The sequence below is a fragment of the Dipodomys spectabilis genome, unplaced genomic scaffold (assembly GCF_019054845.1).
Source record: "Dipodomys spectabilis isolate Male_0828 unplaced genomic scaffold, ASM1905484v1 ptg000138l, whole genome shotgun sequence".
Classification (NCBI taxonomy): domain Eukaryota; kingdom Metazoa; phylum Chordata; class Mammalia; order Rodentia; family Heteromyidae; genus Dipodomys; species Dipodomys spectabilis.
Window position 1 is genome coordinate 6,218,701 of NW_024870815.1, and position 23,811 is coordinate 6,242,511.

The 23,811-nt window shown below is 38.8% G+C and overlaps 1 protein-coding gene across 1 annotated transcript in view; it reads right to left on the bottom strand.

The window, feature by feature from the left end:
• Nucleotides 1-23,811, bottom strand: part of Nup155 (nucleoporin 155) — a 58,256-nt gene that overhangs the window by 23,638 nt on the left and 10,807 nt on the right. Inside the window, exons 8-20 of the mRNA XM_042690586.1 lie at nt 23,056-23,129; nt 20,317-20,408; nt 18,918-19,015; nt 17,999-18,151; nt 15,258-15,358; nt 13,288-13,458; nt 11,883-11,993; nt 9,278-9,372; nt 6,831-6,919; nt 5,957-6,016; nt 4,958-5,105; nt 3,413-3,479; nt 1,057-1,172 (exon numbers count right to left, since the gene is read on the bottom strand). Of these exons, the coding sequence (XP_042546520.1) occupies nt 1,057-1,172; nt 3,413-3,479; nt 4,958-5,105; nt 5,957-6,016; nt 6,831-6,919; nt 9,278-9,372; nt 11,883-11,993; nt 13,288-13,458; nt 15,258-15,358; nt 17,999-18,151; nt 18,918-19,015; nt 20,317-20,408; nt 23,056-23,129 (1,375 nt within the window). The remainder of the gene's footprint in view (nt 1-1,056; nt 1,173-3,412; nt 3,480-4,957; nt 5,106-5,956; nt 6,017-6,830; nt 6,920-9,277; nt 9,373-11,882; nt 11,994-13,287; nt 13,459-15,257; nt 15,359-17,998; nt 18,152-18,917; nt 19,016-20,316; nt 20,409-23,055; nt 23,130-23,811) is intronic.

A 23,811-nucleotide genomic window follows, 5' to 3' on the forward strand; every position in this document is an offset into this window, starting at 1 on the left:
GGGGCTGGGGGGAGATATGTGGTCTATGTTCTTAAAATTCCAAACCTGTCAGAAAATAAAAAGGAATAAAGTACCAGTATATGTTACAACATAATTTTCAAACATGATCCCTCAAAAAACAGGGTAAGTCAAAGAAGCCAGAGTAAATACGATTGCTTATAAAATATCAAGAACAGGTAAATCCATACACTTAAATGAGTAACTTCTTTCTGGGACTGGAGATGGTGTGAAAGGACTGATACCAGATAAACAAGAAGTTTTTCTTCTAGATACTAAAAATGTTCTAAAAGTTGATCTATATATTTACAGTTACTGAATTAAACATTTAAACGAGTAAATTTTACGGAACTAGTATTTCAGGCATTCTAGGGTTGGTCAGAACCAGGACATGTACAACTACAACTGTATTTTTTTTTTTTTTTAATTTCTTTTTTTTTTGGGTCCGGTCTTGGGGCCTGAACTCTGGGCCTGGGCGCTGTCCCTCAGCTCTTCAGCTCAAGGCTAGCGCTCTACCTCTTGAGCCACAGTGCCACTTCCGGCTTTTTTTTTTCTTTTTGCTTATGTGGTGCTGAGGAATCGAACCCAGGGCCTCATGCATGCAAGGCAAGCACTCTACCACTGAGCCACATTCCCAGCCCCTACAACTGTATTTTTTAATACATTATTTTATCTCTGAAGATGTAGAAAAGATTTTTAATCTCCTTTATTCATGTTGAAAAAAAAACTAACGAAAGTAGGAATAGATGGATCTTTTTTTTTACCATTATAGTAAGAGAAAGAAATCAGATAAAAGTTGTAATTGCCTCTTCCCATTTATACCAGGTATTGGAAAGGGATAGCTCCATTTTTTACAGCAAGTAGACAAATGGCTACTAGGGACTGGGATAGAGGAAAAGGAATGACTGACTTCTCTGGAATTAAATAATGGTGATGGTTACTGTAATTAAATAATGGTGATGGTTACATAACTTACTACATAACTTACAAATTATACACCTTAAAAGGGTGATTGTAAAAAGTGAACATATTAGGAAGCATTTTCTTTTTAATTCTTACTTTGGATTTCCTAATGGCCCTCCAGCAAACTGGGAATTTCTGTCGAGGAACTCTTGTAAACCCTTTAGTTCTTGTAGCACTGACTCCAGCAGTTGGCAAGGTACACTACTTTCAATCTGTGAGAATAGAATGTTTTTCAAAGCTTTAAAACATTGAAAAAGTATACATGTGAAAAGGAGATAGCCCATATGGTTCTGAGTAAATACAATTTTGAGGTGTGCTATCTTTAGAAATAGTACAGATTGAGCAGTTTTTTATTATATCAATTCATACTGAATTGATCACCATAAAGAACGATGAGTAATTCCAATATCTTCCACCTTACCCTCCTACTTTTATAAGGCTGATGAATAATTTGCATATAGTAAAACACAAAGGTTCAGAACATCCTGATTACTTTTCAAGTTTATGTCCACCAGACAGATGAAATATAGCAAATAAATTTCTTAGCCAGGTCCTGGTGACTCATGCCTGTAATCCTAGCTACTCAAGAGGCTGAGATAATAGGTCGAGGCCAGCCCAGGCAGGAAAGCCCATAAGAACCTTATCAACAATTACCAAGAAAGCCAGAAGCAGAGCTATGGCTCAAAGTGATAGTCTTAGTCTTGAGCAAAAAAGCTTAGGGAGCCGGGCGCTGGTGGCTCACGCCTGTAATCCTAGCTACTCAGGAGGCTGAGATCTGAGGATCGCGGTTCAAAGCCAGCCCGGGCAGGAAAGACCGCGAGACTCCTATCTCCAATAAACCACCAGAAAACCAGAAGTGGCGCTGTAGCTCAAGTGGTAGAGCGCTTGCTTTGAGCTGAAGAGCTGAGGGACAGCGCCCAGGCCCAGAGTTCAAGCCCCACGACCGACAAAAAAAAAAAAAAAAAAAGCTTAGGGATAGCATCCCTAAATTCAAGCCACTGACCAGCACATGCACACATGTGCACACACATAAAGTTCATTAATGTCCTTGTCTAGCTATTAGTCATCCCATCTCTAAGATAACAAATTATTTTTCATTGCTGTCCATTAGTTCTGCCAGTTAAATGCTACAATAGGTAAAATGTGTACTTCTTAGAAATGCAAACTTTCACCTTTTGGGGGCCAGTACACAGGTTTGGACTAAGGGCCTGGGCACTGTCCCTTAGATTTTTTTTCACTCAAGGCTGGCACTCTACCACTTGAGCCACAGCTCTACTTCCAGCTTCTCAAGGACTTGTCTCATGAGCTTTCCTACTTGGGCTGGCTTTGAACCACAATCCACAGATCTCAGCTTCCCAAGTAGCTAGGATTTGCAGGTGTGAGCCACTAAAACCCTCTGGCTTTTTAAAAAGAAATTTGGGCCAGGTGTGTTGTCCCAGAAACTCAATCCCAGAACTCAAGAGGTAAAAACAGGAGTATCCCAAGTTCTAGGCCAACTCACAATTTGCAGTGAAATTTTATCTCAAAAAATGAAAGACTAAAGGAATGAGTGAACAAAAGAAAGGAATAGAGGAAGGAGAGCAAGAGGATAGACATTTGATATCTTTCCATTTAAAGAGAAAAAAGCCTTAAATAAAAATTGTGTTAATGGGGAGGGGAAGTTGGCTCAGTGGTAGAGTGCTCTCCTCGCATGCATGAGGCCCTGGGTTCAAGTCCTCAGCACCACATACACAGAATAAAGCCGGAAGTGGCACTGTGACTCAAATGGTAGAGCACTAGCCTTGAGCTGAAGTGCTGAGGGACAGCGCCCAGAGTTCAGACCCCACGACCGGACCCTCCCCCCAAAAAATTGTGTTAACAAATTTTTTTCTTTTTTGCTGCCAATATGAGGGCCTTGTGCTAGGCTTTCTAACTCATAGATGGTGCTTCTACCTCACAGACTAGATGCCCAGGCTGGCTTGAAAGTTCAATCCTCCAGGTCTCAGCATCCTAAATAGCAAGAATCACAGGTGTGAAGTGCTGATGCCAGGCTATATTCCAGATTTTTAAGGAAATCTTCCTGCTGGAATCTGTGATAAGCAAAATTCTACAAAATGGTTTTCTTAAAGCACCTGGTACTTCCCAGTTCAATGCAAGGAAATTAGTTCTGGGTTTATGGAGCTATTGTGAATACTAACAAAAGTAAAAAACAATAAATCATAGAACATCTTTATGAAGGAGATATTCATTTTGAAGGAAGTTATCAAGTGGTAAAATCTTAAAAAAAAATCATTCAGCATAAGATACTTAATGTGTGACAGAGACAAGACTTAAACCAGGGTAGGTAGTTTAATGGACAAACATCTACATAAAAGAATCATTGCATCTTATTTACAGAAACAAGAAATGGGATAATCGAGACATAAATAAACTTCTGATTACATGCAAATGAGATAATTTTATATACACTTACTGCAGTTATCTCTCTATTGCCACTCTTGAAAATTCTCTCCACGACTAAGCTAGCATCCCAAATATTTCTGGAAAAAAATGTTTTAATGTGAATATATATTCAATTCTCTGTAGAAGCATAATGGCTTTTCCCCTGTTCATTACTATGATTTTAGTTGAGGGCCTTACACCTGCGAGGCAGATGTTCTACAACTTTAGTCATCACATCCAACCATTTTTTTGCTTCAGTTTATTTTTTGGGTAGGGTCTTATATTTTGACCAAGATCTTCCTGTACCTCCAAGTAGCTAAAATTACAGACATATACCCATCATCCCAGGTTCATTGACAGAATTGCAGTCTTGCTAATTTTTGCCAGAGAGGACTTCAAGTTATGATGCTTCTAATGTCCACCACCAAATAGCTGAGATAAAAGGTATGCATGACCATATCTGATCTTTATTTAGTGGGATTTTTGTTGGCCTGGGCGTTGTCCCCTCAGCTCTTCAGCTCAAGGTTAGTGCTCTACCACTTGAGCCACAGTACCACTTCTGGCTTTTTCTGCTTATGTGGTACTAAGGAATCAAACCCAGGGCCTCATGCATGCAAGGCAAGCACTCTACCACTGAGCCACCTTCCCAGCCCCTTTATTTAGTTTTTGTTTTTTCTTTTCTTTTTTTTTTTTGGTCCAGTTGTGGGGCCTGAACTCTGGGCCTGGGCGCTATCCCTCAGCTCTTCAGCTCAAGGTTAGCGTTCTACCACTTGAGCCACAGCACCACTTCTGGCTTTTTTTTCTTTTTGCTTATGTGGTGCTGAGGAATCAAATCCGGGGCCTCACGCATGCAAGACAAGCACTCTACAACTGAGCCACTTTCCCAGCCCTAAATAGTTTTTGAAAGTTAGAGATTGCTTAACATTTACTATGTTACCAGCAAAAATGGAAAATAAGAAAAAATTCAAACTAAGTATACCTAAGTTATTTTAGATAATGAAAAAAGTCAAGAGAATATAGGTAAATAAATTATGAACAGAGAATATATAATGAAACAACCCTCATAAATTTAGATAGGGGTTCTGCAGTGTTTCACATTTCTAAGGAAATGATATAAAAACATACATCTACAACTAGCACATGAAAAATCCTTGGCTGGCCTGATGAAGAATGAGACCACGTTGAGAACAATGCAGTTGCCTCCTTGGCTGAGGCCATTCCAAATCAACCAATTCTCATTCCTTTAAATATCTCAACAGTTGCCAAGATAAACAATTCTTTACCTCACAGCCAGAACTGTCCAGTGGATCTAGAAATCCCACTGAATCATAGAGTGGTATATAATGCTGTATAATTAATATTTATATAGAAATATTCTGATGACACACACAGAAGACACAGCAATAAATATAAAGGCTGAAATGATAAAAGTAATTTATAGGTAAAAGAGTCAAAACAAAGTAAAATTTAATAGGAATAGATGTCTCATATTAAGAGCTAAAAATGGGATAAAGTGAGCAACAATTAAATATGTCATAATTTTTTTTTTTAAAGTAAAAAGCCCCAAAAAACTTACCCTATAATTCGAGAAAAGTAAATGCAAATACCATTGTGTTTTCCTGAGAACACAATCTCTGGTCCAGTCACACAACTCATACCTGTGGTCTGAGTTGCTGGGTTTCCCATGGTGCCTAATGGAGTTGACATGGCTGAAGGCTGTATACCTTAAATAGACATAAACATAAATCGCTTAAAATAATACCAAAAATTCAAAATTCCCAATCCAAGTTGGTTGTACATCTGAACATGAAAGTACGAATATTTTTTAAAATAATGAAATATTTTAATTTGTTTTTCAATGGAAGAAGAAGACTTCCAAGTGTTTGCAATACAGAATGAAATGGAAAGGAAAAAATGGAATTGATGCTCCTAAAGCTGGAGTAAAACAACTAATTACACTAATCTCAGGGTCCAGTTAAATCCTGATACCCAAGTAGAGAACTTCTAGGCACACTATTAGTGAAGTCCTAAATAAAGGATAGTAATGATGTCCAAATGCCAGTATGTATTAAGATATCACTTCTTTTTTTATTAGCGTTAAGTATTTTTGTTTTTTTTTTGTTTATTTGTTTTTTTTTTTGTTGGTCATGGGGCCTGAACTCTGGGCCTGAGCACTGTCCCTCAGCTCTTCAGCTCAAGGCTAGCGCTCTACCACTTGAGCCAAAGCGCCACTTCCAGCTTTTTCTGCTTACGTGGTGCTGAGGATCGAACCCAGGGCCTCATGCATGCAAGGCAAGCACTCTACCACTGAGCCACCTTCCCAGCCCCAGCTTTAAGTATTTGTTGAAAGAAGTTTCAACACATCAGTTTATGAGTACAATGGACCTTGATCAGTGTCACTTCATCAGATTTACTTCTATTACGTCCAGTAAAGGAATAGGCAAATTAACCTATAATTTATAACATAAAATTAAGGATAAATGATACAGCTAGCTCCTCAAAAAGAAGAGCAGCAGTAGTAATAATAATAACAACAACAACAACAGTAATACAACAAAACAAAATAAAGAAGTACCATGAGATGGTGTTCCTAAAAAGGATGGGTTTGGATAGGGACTACTAGGAACAGGAGAACCTAAAAAAAGGAAGAAGCATATAAAGATTTACGATTTACAAGCATATATTAAGTTCTTTGTGAAATTTCCTTACATAGATGATCAAACAAACCCACTCCCATCACCTTCAATTCCTCCTTAAAACAACTTCAAGAGGCTTCACTTTAATTTTCATAATACAGATAAAACTTTTCCAGCAAGAAAACACTTAAAATCACCTCCCAATCTTTTCAATCTAATCAAATTAAGAAGTTGTTTATAAGCCTGAGTGAAGAGTGGCATCACATATGAAACATACAATGACTCATTTATTTACCACTAACTAATAATTGCAGCTTTGAAAAACATGTGTAGGAGAGGGATTTTTTGTTTGTTTTTTTTGTTTTTGTTGGTTGTAGGCTTGAACTCTGGGCCTGGGTTCTGTCCCTGAGCTCTTCAGCTCAAGGCTAGCACTCTACCACTTGAGCCACAGCGCCACTTCCAGCTTTTTCTGTTTATATGCTGCTGAGGAATCAAACCTAGGGCCTCATGCATGCGAGGCAAGCACTCTACCACTGAGCCATCTTCCCATCCCCTAGGAGAGTCTCTTGACACTGAATTCTTCATCTCTTTCCCTCTGAATGAGTACCACTTAACCACAGATATATACCTAGTATATATTAAGGTTTAAATATTAATATTATCACTTTTAAGAGTCCCAAGTGTTTGTTAAAATCCCTTATTCAATAATGCAGCAGCAGAATAAAACCAAGAAACTTTACTAAGCAGAATAAGCCATAGAGTTTCAATAAAAACAAAGCATTACAAATTTTTATTTCAGCGTTTCATACTCACTAGAATAGACAGGTGACCCCAAGATGGGACCAACAGTACTGGGAGTTGGGAGAGCAGCTGGAAATCTCATCTGTGCTTCCCCACCATACCTGTTATATGACAACAGAATCTAAGTGTGTTCAGTGAAACTACCCGTTAAAACCTGAATTGTTTCTAGTCCTGCTTGGCTTTCATATAAATGCTTTAAACATTAAGAGTTACCATACAGTGCTGATAGTGAAACATAGGCATAGAATGCTTAATATTTGCTCAGTAAATGTTCACTAGTAACTACTACTAGGAAAAATGATGAGACTAGTAAATTCTAAAAAAAAGATATGCCATGCATAGAATTTACTTAGTGAGGAAACACCACTGGAGTTTTCAAGCCATTAGGACTAACCCAGACATTAGTTGTTATTTTAATTTTTTCTAAGCATGGTAATACATTCTTGCAATGCCAATACTTAGGAGGTAGAGGAAGGAAGACCTAGAATTCAAGCCAACCTGAGCTATGTAGCAAGTCCCTGTTATACAAACAAACAAACAAACAAATCCCAAGGTTCAGGATATAGCCTAGTGATAAAGTGTTTGCATAGTAGACATGAGTCCCTGCATTTAAAAAAACAGCACTGCAAAACCTATAATTAAAAAAAAAAATCCTGTGGGAGCAGGGGAGGGGGGGAAGGGATAGTGGGAAAACAATAAGGAAGGGAAGGGGTAACAATGATAGACAAGTAATGTACTCATTGCCTTACTCATGTAACTATAACCCCTCCATACAACATCTTAACAATAAAATAAAAAAATTTTTAAAAATATCCATTTTAGCTGGTGGGTGCTAGTGGCTCACGCCTGTAATCCTAACTACTCAGGAGTGTAAGATCTGAGGATCTCGGTTCAAAGCCAGCCCAGGCAGGAACATCCACGAGACTCTTATCTCCAATTAGCCACCAAAAAACTGGAAGTGGTGCTGTGGCACAAGTGGTAGAGCTGAACAGCTCAGGGATGGTGCCCTGGCCGAGTTCAAGCCCCATAACTGGAAAAAAAAAAAAATCCCTTTTACACCATGATTCAGAATCCCTGTCTATCAATGATAACCATGCAACAATACTAATGTTTGAGAGTAAAAAAGATAGATGAGCTTATAATTTAAGATAGAAAAAAAAAACCCACTCAAGAAGCTAGACAAGGGGCTGGGAGGGTGGCTCAGCGGTGAAGTGCTTGCCTTGTATGCATGAGGCCCTGAGTTCGATTCTTCAGCACCACATAAGCAGAAAAATCCGGAAGTGGGAATGAGGCTCAAGTGGTAGAATGCTAGTCGACAGCTGAAGAGCTAAGGGACAGCGCCCAGGCCCAGAGTTCAGGCCCCACGACAGGGGGGTTGGGGGGGGGGGGGGGGGGGGACGGGAGGATGGGACAAAAAAAAGCTAGACAAAAGAATATAAAAGCTAAGTCATATTGATCAAGGTACATTATACTCGTAAACTGAGAAGTTGCATTGAAACCCCTCTGTACAACTATTTATTTTATTTATTTATTTTGTTTTTTGGGTCCGGTCGTGGGGCCTGAACTCTGGGCCTGGGCGATGTCCCTCAGCTCTTCAGCCCAAGGCTAGCACTCTACCACTTAAGCCACAATGCCACTTCTGGCTTTTTTCTTTTTGCTTATGCGGTACTAAGGAATCGAACCCAGGGCCTCAGGCATGCAAGGCAAGCGCTTTACCACTGAGCCACCTTCCCAGTCTCTGTACAACTATTTAAAGATACTTCAAAAGAATAAATTTATGCCTAACACTGGTGGCTCACATGTATAAGCCTAGCTACTCAGAAGGCTGAGATCTGATTGTGGTTCCAAACTTGCCTGAGAAGAAAAGTCTAAGACTCTTAACTCTAATTAACCTAAAAAAACTGAAAGTGGAGGTGTGGCCCATGTGGTAAAGCATCCACCTTGAACAGAAAAAGCCAAGTAAGAATGCAAGGCCCTGAATTCAAGCCCTAGTACTGGCACAAAAAATGTAACTAATGAAATGTAATTAAAGAACTGCCTGGTACCAGTGGCTCACACTCACAATACAGCTGCTTAGAAAGGTGAGATCCAGAGGATTGACTTTCACAGCCAGCTTGATAGAAAAGTCTATGGGACTCTACTTACAAAATCACCAGCAAAAAGCAGGGAAAGAAGCATGGCTCAAGAGGCAGATTGCCAGCCAATCATTGAAAAAGCTTCAAACTGAACTCTAGTACCACAAAAAAATTAAAGTTGAGAGCAAACCCTACACAGAGTAACACTGTATAAATTATGCTAATATCACTATCCGTCAGCATAATTTAAGATTTCATTCTTTTGCAGGTGAATTTTAATAATTTTCCTAGTCATTCAACCATTTGGCAAGGCCTTCAACAGTCACACTGGCAAATTAACATTTTTAAAAAGTGGCCCAGTACAAAAATACTCCTAACATGTACCTGAAGAAAGCCCGTGTAGCCCAAGCAGACACTTCTCTATCACAGGCGGCAGCAGAGCAAGCAAGGATAAGGCAAGTTGCACAAGCCTGATCTTCCTGTAAAAATCCAAAAATATCTTGGCTAAGCATACATACTTAAATTTAATTAATCAGTTACTTCCTTGTATGCTGGTCCTGGGTCTTGAACTCAGGGCCTGGCCACTATCACATGGTAGAGTTCTACCATGTGAGCCACAGCTCCGCTTCTAGCTTCACAGACTTTCCTGCCTAGAATGGCTTTGAACTTCAATCCTCAGATCTCAGACTCCTGAATAACTAGGATTATAGATGTGAGCCACCAAGGCCCTGGCTTTTTAACTTTTATTAGCATGCCTTATTTGTATAAGGGAGGTTTTATTGTAACATTTCCATACTTGTATACAATGTATCCCAAACAATGTATACATCCCAATGTATCACTTCCCCTATTCTTTTGGCTTACTACTTCTCCCCTTCTTAAAACAATATCAAGAGGTTTCACTTTTATGTTCCCATACTAGCATCTTTTTAAAAAAGTTTTATTCCAAAAAAAAAAAGAATAAAAAAAGTTTTGTTCTTGCTATTCTCAGAACAAAATCCATGTATAGAACAAAGAAAGGTGCTTAGTAAGTAACCACTGACTGAATAAATCAGTTGTTATTAACAAGTGGGCAATATTGGTTTCAAAGTTTAGCCAAAACTCATTACAAGTAACTAGCAATAAAATTATTACTGGAGACTGAGAATGTGACTTAGTGGCAGAATGCTTGTCTAGCATGCATGAAGCCCTGGGTTCAATTCTTCAGTATACATAAACAGAAATAGCCATGGGGCTGGGAAAGTGGCCCAGTGGTAGAATGCTTGCTTTGCATGCATGAGGCCCTGGGTTTGATTCCTCAGCACACATAAGCAGAAAAAGCCGGAAGTGGTGCTGTGGCTCAAGAGGTGGAGCGCTAGCCTTGAGCTGAAGAGCTGAGGGACAGCGTCCAGGCCCAGAGTTCAAGCCCCACAGCCGGAAGAAGAAAAAAAAAAAAAAAAAAAAAAAACAGAAAAAGCCAGAAGTGACACTATGGCTCAAGTAGCAGAGTGCTAGCATTGAGCAAAAGAAGCTCAGGGACAGTGCCCAGGCCCTGAGAGTTCAAGTACCATGACAGCTTTAAAAAAAAAAATTAGAGAAAAAAGAATATTATCAGTAAGAGCTAATATTTATTGAGTACCTTTCATATGCTAGGCACTACCTTAAGAATTTGGCAGGGGCTGGGAAGGTGGCTCAGTGGTAGAGCGCTTGGCCTTGTATGCATGAGGCCCTGGGTTCGATTCCTCAGCACCACATAAGCAAAAAGAAAAAAGCCGGAAGTGGTGCTGTGACTCAAGTGGTAGAGTGCTAGCCTTGAGCTGAAGAGCTGAGGGACAGCGCCCAGGCCCAGAGTTCAGGCCCCGCGATCGGACCGGACCCACCCCCCCAAAAAAAATAACAACAACAACAACAAAAAAGAATTTGGCAAATATTAATCCTTATAGCATACTGTATGGCCATGTAACGTATATTTTACATTTTAAAAATCCTCCCTGAAACCCAGAGAATTCAGGTAAGTTATTCATTGATGGAGCTGAGGTACATACTGACTGTGTACTTAATTAAGCTAAGCACTCCATGTTGCAGCCTCCTCAATTCTACTTATTGCTTTCAAATCTAATGTCCTTAAATTATTGCCTTGAATTTCTCATTATGTAATAAAGTTTGTTTGTGTACATGGTCAGAAAGGTAATGTCTGGGGCTTTTAATTAAAACATATCAGCCAGGCGCCAGTGGCTTACATCTGTAATCCTAGCTACTCAGGAGCTGAGATCTGAGGATCGTAGTTCAAAGCCAGCCCAAAGAGCTTTGGCTCTTATTTCCAATTAATCACCAAAAAGCTAGAAGTGGAGCTGTGGCTCAAGTAGTAGAGGACCAGCTCTCAGAAAAAAAAAAGTTCAGGGAAAAAGAAAAGCTCAGGGACAGCTTCTAGGCTCTGAGTTCAAGCTCCAGTACCAGCAAAAAAAAAACAGAGAAAAAAAAAAGTTCAGGGAAAACGAAAAGCTCAGGAACAGCTTCTAGGCTCTGAGTTCAAGCCCCAGTACCAGCAAAAACAAACAAACAAAAAAATCATCTATCAGATACTTTCAACGTTGGACACTTTTTAAGATGCTTCAATAAAAATTTATCAGTATCAATAAATGAAAACTGAAAGTGTTTTAACATTAATTCTGCCTTTTGTCAGTATACATATAGTAACTCAGGTAAACAAAGAAAACCGGATTATTACAATATTTTAGTCCTAACCTACATATATAGTTTTAACACCAATTCCCACTCTCATTCTTCAAAATATCACATTAAAAATAGCCAGGCACTGGTGCCTCATGCCTGTAATCCTTAGCTACTCAGGTGGTTGAAATTTAAGGATTGCGTTCAAAGCCAGCCTAAGCAGGAAAGGCTGTGATGTGGTATGGTACTAGCCATGAGTAAAGGAGCTCAGGGACAGTGCCCAAACCCTGAGCTCAAGCTCTACAACCAATGAAAATAAACCAAAAATAAACTTAATTACCTGATGTAATTTAAAAAATCTTTCAATCTCTTCTCCATCTCCACCCACATTACTCACAAGTAGATGCCTCAGTTGATCTACAGGTCTAAGTTTATGGAACATAAGACTCCCCTAAAAAATTAAAAAGAAAAGAATATGAGTGACAGATTTCACTGGTAGTAATTGATCCTGCTACTTTATTTAATAAAGCCAGATGAGGCATGAGCCTTTACTCCCAGCTACTTGGGATGCTGGGACAGGGGGTATATTGAACCCAGGAGAAAGGCCAGCTTGGGTAACTCAGTCCCGTTCTCAAATAAACCAAATAGTAGCATTAGGAATACAGAATAAACTGATAAAAAAAAAATCTGCATTTCGCCGAACAACCTACATTTATACTGAGAAAATTTTGAAAAACAAAACAATACTTCTGGGATGTTGTTCCTTAAACCAAAGAATTTAATTAAAATGTCAATAAGAGTGCTCATTAATGAGTGTTCACTAATCATACTAGCATATAAATACACATCCAGACAAAAATAAAAAGCTGGATCTATACTCATTCCGTTATACCAAGATAAATTGCAAACACATCAAAGATTTGAAGGGCAAAAGCAAACTATGGTAGTAAAAAAAGAAACTATAGGTAAATTCACTTCACTGAAGAAGCAATTTGATAAGACATAAATTCCAGGCTGGGCGCCAGTGGCTCACGCCTGTAATCCTAGCTACTCAGGAGGCTGAGATCTGAGGATCGCGGTTCAAAGCCAGCCCGGGCAGGAAAGTCCGTGAGACTTATCTCCAATAAACCACTAGTAAAACCGGAATGGCGCTGTGGCTCAAGCGGTAGAGCGCTCGCCTTGAGCTGAAGAGTGCAGGGACAGTGCCCAAGCCCAGAGTTCAAGCCCCACGACCAACAACAACAAAAAAAAGATATAAATTCCATAAGGTATCTGTTCATTTTGATTATTTATAATAATCTTGCTTATATAGAAAAAATTCAATAAACAAAGTCAAATGACAAATCAACAAAAGTAGTTGAGGCTCAAAATAACAAAATTTGGTTTTCCTGATACATAAATCTTGATTCCAAAGATGAAAAAGACAACTCAACAGAAATGTTGGTATAGTAGTGTTCCTTCTCATCCCTAGAAAATATATTCCAAGTCCTCATATGACTGTAGCAGTAATAGTGGACAGATATTACCAAACCCTATAAACAAACAGTAATAATCAACTTGATAAGTGACTTAAAGACAGGTAGCATATACAGCATTGGTACCATTTTTTTAAAAAATGATTCATGGGTTTTATCCATTGTACTGCAAAACAACCAACAACAACAATAATAATAAACAAATTCAAATACACTTCGTATTTAGTAGTACTTTTCTTTTTGTATCTACCTTTAACAATATGTACATACTTGCGCTGAGAGGAGAACAAACTTCTTTGGAGGCAACATGTGCTGCTGTACAACTACTGGGGAGTCAGTTATTGGAATATGATCCTTATTTAAAGGTGTAATTATTTTATCGAGTTTTAATTCATCTATTGCAGAAAGAGCCCAGGAATGACCATCAACACGGGTTGTCATCTATATAATGACAAAAAAAACCTGTTTACACATCTTATTGAAATACATAAAGCTTCTGAGAAGAAAAATATACTGACTTGAAGCTCTAGATAAATGTAGATTTTATGTTTTCTTTTATTCATTTTTTTTTTAAAGACAGGATCTTGCAATGAATATGTAGCCAGACTGGTCTCAAACTCCAGACTGTCTGGCCTCAGTGTACCCAGTTTTGTTAATATAAGGACAAGCCATTGTGCTCAGGTTACTAACAATCTAATATTATAATAGAGAAGAAAAGTAAAACTTTAAGCTAAACTATAAACTTGATTTATTCCTCCATTCTTCTAATCAGGACAGGGACTGTAGTTTACTGAGCCTTGAATTCTTACATTGTATTGCACACAGGGTTCACAGAAGGTGCTTAGTAAAGTGAAAAGAAAAAAAATATATGAGAAAGGCACTCCTAACCTCCTTATCTTCCTCAATCTCCTTCCCCAACTCCTTCAATCAGGTCAGAAATATTGATGGGTTCATGCACACCACACCCTCATCCCTAATAGTGTTTTACCTCTTCACACTTATACACACTTAAAAAAAAAACTTACATATATTTTTTCCGTAAATGAAAAAGATCAAGTTTGAGATTGACCAGAAAGCAAGCAGTGAAGAACAGACTCAAAATGTCTATGAAGGGATGGCTACAGAGAGAGACCGTCTCATCTATCTGTACCCCACTGGAGCTGTTTGATCTGATTTGATAAACAAGTCTGGGCTTCACAGGGGTAACTAGCAGGACATGGGGTGGGAGAGAACACCAAAGGGAGGAGAAGAGGTGGCTGTTCAGTTTGCCATGGGCAGGGGAGTAGAATGGATGGGTTAAGGAGAGTTCATGGCAGGCAGCATTATTCCTCAACCAGGATGACTACATCCAATTCATTTGTATTTAAAATACAAATATATATTGTATGTATGTTGGTATGTGAAGAAAGAAAAACCTAATGTAAGCTATAATTTAGCACTGAAATAGAAACCTCACAAAACTGTTACCTCCAATTAACTACCAAAAAAGACTAGAAGTAGAGTTTTGGCTCAAGTAGTAGAGTGCTAGCCTTCAGTAAGAAAGTTTATGGACAGTGCCCAGGCCCAGAGCTGAATCCCCAGGATGGACATATACAAAAAAATTGATTTAAGTCAGATAAAACTACAAAACACCAATAGAAAAACTATTACATAGATAACTATCTTATAGATATCTAATAAAATAACTGCCACAATTTCAATGATTTAATAGTAATAGAAATTACTATATTATTTATTTATGTATTTATTTAGCTAGTCCTGGGCTTGAATTTAGGGCCTGGGTACTGTCCCTGAGCTTCTTTTGCTGGAGGCTAGCAACAAGATATAATTCTTCTCAACCTGATTTCTAGTCATATATTACTAGACAAACAGCTATAAATAAGAAGATAAAGTTCCTCACTTATGTGGCTCAAGAGTGAGATGATGGGCTGGGAAGGTGGCTCAGTGGTAGAGCGCTTGCCTCGCATGCATGAGGCTCTGGGTTCAATTCCTCAGCACCACATAAGCAAAAAAAAGCTGAAAGTGGCTCTGTGGCCTGTGGTAGAGCTCTCACCTTGAGCTGAAGAGCTGAGGGACAGTGACCAGGCCCACAGTTCAGCCCATGACATCAAAAAAATTAAAGAAAAAAAAAAAAAAGAGTGAGATGAGACTGTTAGACTGCTTGCCTGGTATGTGTAGCTCATTGAGTTCAATCCTTAGCCACACACACTTTACTAAATTTCTCAGGATAATTTATTTACCTGAGTTTCCATCATTGGTTTTTGGAAAGGAAATGTATCATGGTTGATACACCATAAAATGTCATTATCTTCATTTTCTGAAGCTGTCATCAGTAGAATACCTAAAAGTTTAATATATCAAATCTTATTGTACAAGGTTAAATAACATGTGGTCTTAATATCTTATTTAAAAAATAGTAAAGAAAATTGTACAACCCTGAGTAAGTAAGTACCACTAAATCTTATACATTAAATGCTAAATTTATTGCTAGGCATTACAGCATACTCTAGTAATCTCAGAACTTGGGAGGTTTCAGCAGGATTGTGAGTTCCAGGACAGCCTGTGCTCATAGCAAGACCATATTTTGACAAATAAGGGCTGGATATACAACTTAGTGGCATCGTACTTGCCAAACATGTCCAGGACCTTGTACTAGATCATGAACATTGAGGTAGAAGGAAAAGCTTTTTTTTTTTTTTTTGGTCTGGTCGTGGGGCCTGAACTCTGGGCCTGGGCACTGTCCCTCAGCTCTTCAGCTCAAGGCTAGCACTCTACCACTTAAGCCACAGCGCCACTTCCGGCTTTTTTCTTTTTGCTTATGTGGTGCTGGGGAATCGAACCCAGGGCCTCATGCATGCAAGGCAAGTGCTCTACCACTGAGACACCTTCCCAGCCCCGGAAAAGCTATTTTTATAGTAAATTAATTTTCTGTCAATAAAAGTTGAATACTATGATGATACTTAATAGAATGCATTTGAAAAAGATTCTCTTCACAAAGGTAAGTTTCATTTGAGTTTTGGACCATACAAAATGTTGAGAGAGAATAAACATTGTAAAGGCTTTAGAATGATTATAAAATTAAAACAATTATATAAGAAATGCTTTCTGCCGGGTGCTGGTGGCTCACGCCTGTAATCCTAGCTACTCAGGAGGCTGAGATTTGAGGATCTCGGTTCAAAACCAGCCTAGGAGCCGGGCGCTGGTGGCTCACGCCTGTAATCCTAGCTACTCAGGAGGCTGAGATCTGAGGATCGCGGTTCAAAGCCAGCCCGGGCAGGAGAGACCGTGAGACTCCTATCTCCAATAAACTACCAGAAAACCGGAAGTGGCGCTGTAGCTCAAGTGGTAGAGCGCTCGCCTTGAGCTGAAGAGCTGAGGGACAGCGCCCAGGCCCAGAGTTCAAGCCCCACAACCGACCAAAAAAAAAAAAAAAAAAAAAAACCAGCCTGGGCAGGAGAGACCGTGAGACTCCTATCTCCAATAAACCACCAGAAAACTGGAAGTGGCGCTGTAGCTCAAATGGTAGAGCGCTGGCCTTGAGCTGAAGAGCTGAGGGACAGCGCCCAGGCCCAGAGTTCAAGCCCCACGACCGACCAAAAAAAAAAAAAAGAAATGCTTTCTCATAATTGTAAAAAGCATATGTCAATTTTCTAAGTGCTGATGTCTAATTAAAATAAAAATTTTCAAACTAATGCTGGGCACGGATGGCTCATGTCTATATTCTAGCTACTCAGGAGGCTGAGATCTGAGGATTGTAGTTTGAAGCCAGACCACCAGAAAAGTCTCAGAAAAAGCCAGAGGTGGTGCTGTAGCTCAAGTGATAAGAGTGTTCATCTCGATCAAAAGCTCAGAGACAGTGCCCAGACTCTGAGTTCAAGCCCTAGGACCGGCACACATACACACATACACACACACACAAAAAAAAAAAAATGAAAGAAAGGATGATTTAATTTTTGAATCCTAGAGACTTTTGTCATAAACAGGGAACAGAAACAGGCTCTGTTAGGGGGTGAAGAAGGGGAAGTGGGCAAATCAGAAGGTGAATGATAATGAAACGGTTGAAAGGATCAAGGGACAAGGATAGGGGAGCTGAATGTGATCAAGATAAATTATATGAACCTATGGAAATATGAATGTATGGAAATGTCACTTGCAACTCCCCCTGGAACAAAATAATGTAAACCAATAAAAAACTGTAAAGAGCTGTTCTTTGTTTTCTTTTTGTCAGTCGTGGGGTTTGAACTCTGGGCCTGGGCACTGTCCCAGCGATTCAGCTCAAGGCTAGTGCTCTACCACTTGAGCCATAGCACCACTTCCCGTTTTCTGGTGGTTTATCGGAGATGAGTCTCACAGACTTTTCTGCTTGGGCTGGCTTTGAACCGTGATCCTCAGATCTCAGCCTCCTGTATAGCTAGGATCACAGGCATGAGCCACCTGAAAACTGTAAGAGTTTGTCATCAAGATTATTTTATTATTGTATCTGAAGTTCTATTCATTCATCAAGACACTAGCTCCACAGAGAAGGTATCAGAAGAAACCTAAGATATCTGATTATATTAAAGGAAGAAAGTTCAAAGTGTTATTACACTGGATATGACACTGATATTGACAAATGTGTTCATTTACTAAGCTACTAGGCAGGTTAAATAAAAATAAAGTGCTTAGACATTAAAAACTACTAAAGTCTAAGAATCTAATCTTAAGCCGGTGCCAGTGACTCATGCTGTTAATACTAGCTACTCAGGAGGCTGAGATCTGAGGATCATGGTTTAAAGCCAGCCCGTGTAAGAAAGTCTGTGAGACTCTTATCTCCAATTAACCACCAGAAAACCAGAAGTGGTGTTGTAGCTTAAGTGGGAGAGTGCTACCCCTAAGCTGAAGAGCTGAGGGACAGCACCTAGGCCCAGAGTTCAAGCACCATGACCACCCCCTACCCCCCAAAAAAATCTAATCTTAAATCTGTTACTATTTCAGAGCTTACCTTTACTATAAAGAGCTTTATGTACTTTTGAAGGCTTTTCCACTGTTGAAGATGCCGAGAATCCAGGAGGTAAGCGGACATGAACCAGTGTGAGTGTGTTAGGCCGTGCTAATGGCTGTCTAAATGGACAAGTGCTGAAATATAACCTAACACCTAATGACAGAGTAATATTATACATTAGTAAAGGATCTGAAAAATACATACATTGAAGCTTTTAACACAGAACTCTGTCAAAACATTACTTTCTTCACTGATCTTAAACTCTCAAATGATATGAGCCATGACTCATGCCTATAATTCTACCCATAGGCTGTGATCTATGGATTGAAGTTTGAAGCTAGCTTAGGCAGACAAATCATTAAGATTCTTATTTTCATTAAAAAAAAAAAAAAAAAAAGCCAGTAAAACAGCCAGACTTGTAGCATAGCTCAAGTAGTAGAGCACCAGGCAGAAATGAAAAACCTGAGCAAGAGCTGAGTTCAAGCCCTAGTGTTGTCACATGCATATGCATGTGTGCTCACATGCGTGTGTACACACACACCCTCACATGTGTGCGCGCCCACAAACCCAGTTCCCATTTGAACTATCAGATGAAACAAATTCCTAAAAAAATGAAGCTTAAGGATGAAAGGTGAGTAAACAGATTTCCATACAAAAGAACCCAGAACAAGCCAAGGGGAGCTACATTCCAGCTCAAGTTCTGTCAGAATATGAACTACTCTTTCAGTTTTTATCCATAAAGTAAGCACATGGAATCAGAGGAATCTTCCATTTTTTCAAATTTTTAATTTTATGGATTACTAATATAGTTGATATCTGATAAAGTAAAAAACATTTCTAATTACAAATATCTACATCTAAGTATTACCAAAAAATATAAAATCAATAGCAAACACATAAGCAAAAATACCCCATATACCTGCATGAGTAACAGCTAATAACTGACAGTCCAATGATTCAGAATTTTCAATCACTGCTATCTGAACAATTGGCTTAAAAACAGAACGGTCAATGGTCCTAAAATAAAGAGAAAAATAAGGTATATTTTTTAAAAACCATGTCTACTAATTTACCAGATCCATGTTTTATCAGTAATTTTACAAGTCTAAATATTCCAATCTAAGATTGATTACTACTTTTTTGGGGGGTGGGGGTACCTTGGGAGTCATGTTTACTAGGTTTCTTAGGAAGGTAATTCAATAGGAACAAAAACTGGAAAAAACTCTAGAGTACATCTTTAACAAGGTCTAAAACCATTATGTGAGTAGCTGGTGGAGGAACAGTGTTCTCAGAGCACCAAATTATCACTGTAAACAAAGATTAATTCTTAATGAGTTATTAGATATTAGTTCACATCACCTATCTAAAAATACTAAATAAATGTATTACTGAAAGTTAGGTGCCGCCAGTGGCTCACATCTGTAAGCCTAGCTGCTCCAAAGGGTAAGATCTAAAGAATGCAGTTCAAAGGCAACAGGGGCAAGAAAGTTGTTAAGACTCTATGTCCAATTAACCAGCTACAAGTGGAGGTATTGTTCAAGTGATACCAGCCTTAAACACAAAAAGTTCAGGGAAAGTTCCTATGCCCTGAGTTCAATCTCCAGTACTGGCACCAAAAATAAAAAATTTAAAACTAAATAACTAAAAATTATAGAGTATATAGTTAAAAGAAAAAGAAGAAAATTCAGAAATCAAGATATTTTGACCCTACCTCTAAAAATGCAAACATTACAAAGAAAAGCAACAAGAGGGGCTGTTCTGTAGTAAAGAGACTAATAACCAATACAGGTAATAAATAAGAAAAATAGCTACAAATGATTACTTGGGAAATTTTAGCATGAGCTATGTAATCATATAATTGTAATATAAAGGCAGATATATGGAATTACTGTCACATATTGTAATAGATGAGACCTACCTAGACAATGGAAGGTAAACCTGATAACTGCAATGTACTTGCAGATGGCTCATTAAAGAAAAGACAATGAGTAAATGAAATGAAGCACCCACAATTAGAGAATTTAGATCATGAATGCTTGCCTAATAGACATGAAACCCTGGGTTTCCTTGCTAGCACCCCAAAAGTAAACAAGTTCCAAGAAAGCATCTAACAACCTATTGTATTTCAAACACTAAAATTAACCTGCATTTCCAAATCAACAACATAAGAGTAAGTTTCTAACAGTTGTTTCAGATATAATCTGGTTATCTTTTCCACTGTCTTCATCTTTAAAATCCTTTTAGAGGAAATAACTTCATCACATAAATAGTATAATTATGCCTATAAATGGAAAGTTAAAAAATAAATGACACATTACCTAGCAATGTTTCCAGCAGCAGAGACAATAGCATTCTGTGACACTGAGGCAACTCTACTCATACCTTGTCCATCATGGCCCAAATCATAAACCTGTAGGTAAAAAGTTGCTTTCCTATAAACAAGATTAGTTACTGCATACATTTTTTTAGCAAACTTTTCCTAAGGATCCTTTAATTTCAGTAGTTAATATGGGTATTTTAATTAAGAAACAGTAAGCCTGCGCTGTATCTGTGGTTCCATGTCATTTTGACCAAGTACTGCCAAAAATAAATAATAAAGTTTTAAATGTCAAATGAATTTCAAAAATAAAAACTTGAAACTCTTTCTGGCTCAATATACAACTCAGTTGACACAAGAGAAGCTCTTAGCTCATCTTCTCTCACCATCAGATATATTTAAATCTCTACGACACATACTAACTGCTTTCTCAACTTTAATTTGGTGAAAACATGCCTTTGCACCTTACCTCTCCACTCCATCCCCCCCCCCCCCCGAAAAAGAGCAGAACACAAAAAGGTAAGAATGAATGACTATAATCCTAGCTACTCAGGAGGCTGAAATATGAGGATTGTGGTTCGGAGTCAGCCTAGGCAGAAAAGTCCGTGAAACTTATTATCTCCAATTAACCACCAAAAAGCCAGAAATGGAACTGTTTCAACTCATAGAGTCTAGCCTTGAGATAAAAGGTTTGGGACAGAGTCTAGGTCCTGAGTTCAAGCCCCAGAAAACAAACACATACACACAGTTAATGTGCTTATATTAAGTGATACAGTGGAAATCTTATATGGCATGTTTTTATTGAAAGTTGTTCACTATCATGGGAAAAATTAGAGATTAGAAACAAAACAAGATCCAGCTGCAGAAAAATGGATAGAATTGGAGATTATTGTGAGCAAGAATAAAGATGTGGCTCAAGTGGTAGATTACCAAGCTATGAGAAGCACACTGGGAGTACAAGGCCCTAACCTCAAGAGCTCAAGTCCCAGTAGTGGCCACACACACACACACACACACACACACACACACACACACACACACACACTTTTTTTTTCTTATGTGGAAGCTAGACCCAAAAGGTACATATATGCATATGCATAAACATGTAAATTTTATATTGTACTATATAATATGCACACATAGGCATACGTACTCTTAGAACATAACTTTAACTATGTGACTACTTAAGGAAATGAGGGAGAAAGGGAAAAAGAATGACGAAAGGTAAATAATTTTGAAGTACATTGCAAGTATGTATGAAGACAGAGCTCAGGCCCAGAGTTCAAGCCCCATGACCGGGGGGAAAAGAAAAAAGTAGCTCGGAAGGTGGCTCAGTGGTACAGTGCTTGCCTTGCATGCATGAGGCCCTAGGTTTGATTTTTCAGCACACATAAGCAGAAAAGGCCAGAAGTGGTACTACGGCTCAAGTAGTAGAGCGCTAGCCTTGAGCTGAAGAGCTGAAGGACAGTACCCAGGCCCAGAGTACAGGCTCCATGACCAACATAAAAAAAAGAAAGAAATTTCAATGAAAACAACTGATAATGGGAAGTGGGTGAGTCAAGGAAAGAGAAAGAAATAGAGAGGAATATTCTGAGCAAAATGTAATATATGATCATCTGAAATATGGCAAAATTCCTTACTGAAACTAATATACAATTAAAAAAAGGATGAAAGGAAAATAAAACAAGCTCAATTGGTAGGGTAACAGTAGAAGGAAGAAGGGCTAACACACAGGGTTAAAAATGAGGTCAAAGGGGCTGGGAAGGTAGCTCAGCGGTAGAGTGCATGCCTTGCAAGCATGAGACCCTGGGATCGATTCCTTAGCACCACATAAACAGAAAAAGCTGGAAGTGGCGCTGTGGCTCCAGTGGTAGAGTGCTAGCCTTGAGCTGAAGAGCTGAGGGACAGCGCCCAGACCCAGAGTTAAGGCCCCATGACCAGCAAAAAAAAAAAAAAAAAATGATGTCAAAGTGATTTGTATATGTAAATACAGGAAACCTGTTCAAATTATTTTAAGAAGGGAGTGATAGAGAAAGTAGGTTTGATTAGGACACATTGTATACATGTGTAGAAATGTCACAATAAAACCTTACAACTAAGATATACTAATCAAAAACAACAACAATAGTACTTAGTAGGCAGATATGTACAATAGTTATTTTTGTGACAAGAACAAAACCTACTCCACACAATATCAAAGGATGAGTGCTCAGACTTACGGCACATATATGATACAGGTAAGTGTAATTTATTTTAGATTACTAAGCTGTGTCCTGGTATTTGTGGTATTTGTTACTTCAATGACAATCTCTGTACAATTACATGTATATATACGGATATTGGATAACAAAGATCTACTGTATTTGAAATTTCATGAAAAGAAACCCTATTAGATGGCTTAGAAAAATTATTTTAAAAAGCACACAGTTCATAGAAAAAGTAAGAATGATTAAGTCTTATTAAAATAGGATGTCTTGGGCTGGGAAGGTGGCTCAGTGGTAGAGTGCTTGCCTTGCATGCCTGAGGCCCTGGGTTCGATTCCTTAGCACCACATAAGCAAAAAGAAAAAAGCCAGAAGTGGCGCTGTGGCTCAAGTGGTAGATTGCTAGCCTTGAGCTGAAGAGCTGAGGGACAGCGCCCAGGCCCAGAGTTCAGTCTCCATAACTTGACTCCTCCCCACCCCCCCCAAAAAATAGGATATCTTTCTTTCCTTAAATGGTAGTGCAATTCAAGTAATTACCTGTATAACTCCTTTCTCTGATCGTGTATATAAAATATTTCTGGAATTGTCAATTGCAATTTGAACAATAGGATCTAAAAGACAACGGAAAAAGAAAAAAAAGAATTAACAAAGCAAACAAATGATTACTTGTAACAAGTTAAAATTGCTGAATTAGGACTTCGCATTCTGGGGCTTTCATTTCTCTTGCCGGGTAGCTAAGACCTAGGATATCTCTAGTACAAGAACCCAGCTGGCAGCATTTAGGTCAGACAAAAGATGCCAAATACTGAAGGGTTAAAAACATTACAAATTAAACTTATTCTGTCCTCTAGATATTTCTAAACTCTAACACACAGACACACAGATTTTAGTTTAAATATGAATAACAAAGCCAGCCCAGGCATGAAAGTCCATGAGACTCTTATCTCCAATTATTATTTTTTTTTGGGGGGGGGGGTCTGGTTGTGGGGCCTGAACTCGGGCCTAGGCGCTGTCCCTCAGCTCTTCAGCTCAAGGCTAGCGCTCTACCACTTGAGCTACAGCGCCACTTCCGGCTTTTTTTTTTTTCTGCTTATGTGGTGCTGAGGAATCGAACCCAGGGCTTCATGCATGCAAGACAAGCGCTCTACCATGAGCCACCTTCCCAGCCCCTTATCTCCAATTATTAATCACCAGAAAACTGGAAGTGGTACTGTGGCTCAAATGGTGGAGTGCTCACCTTGAGGTGAAGAGCTCAAGGACAACACACAAGCCAGAGTCCAAACCCCACCACCA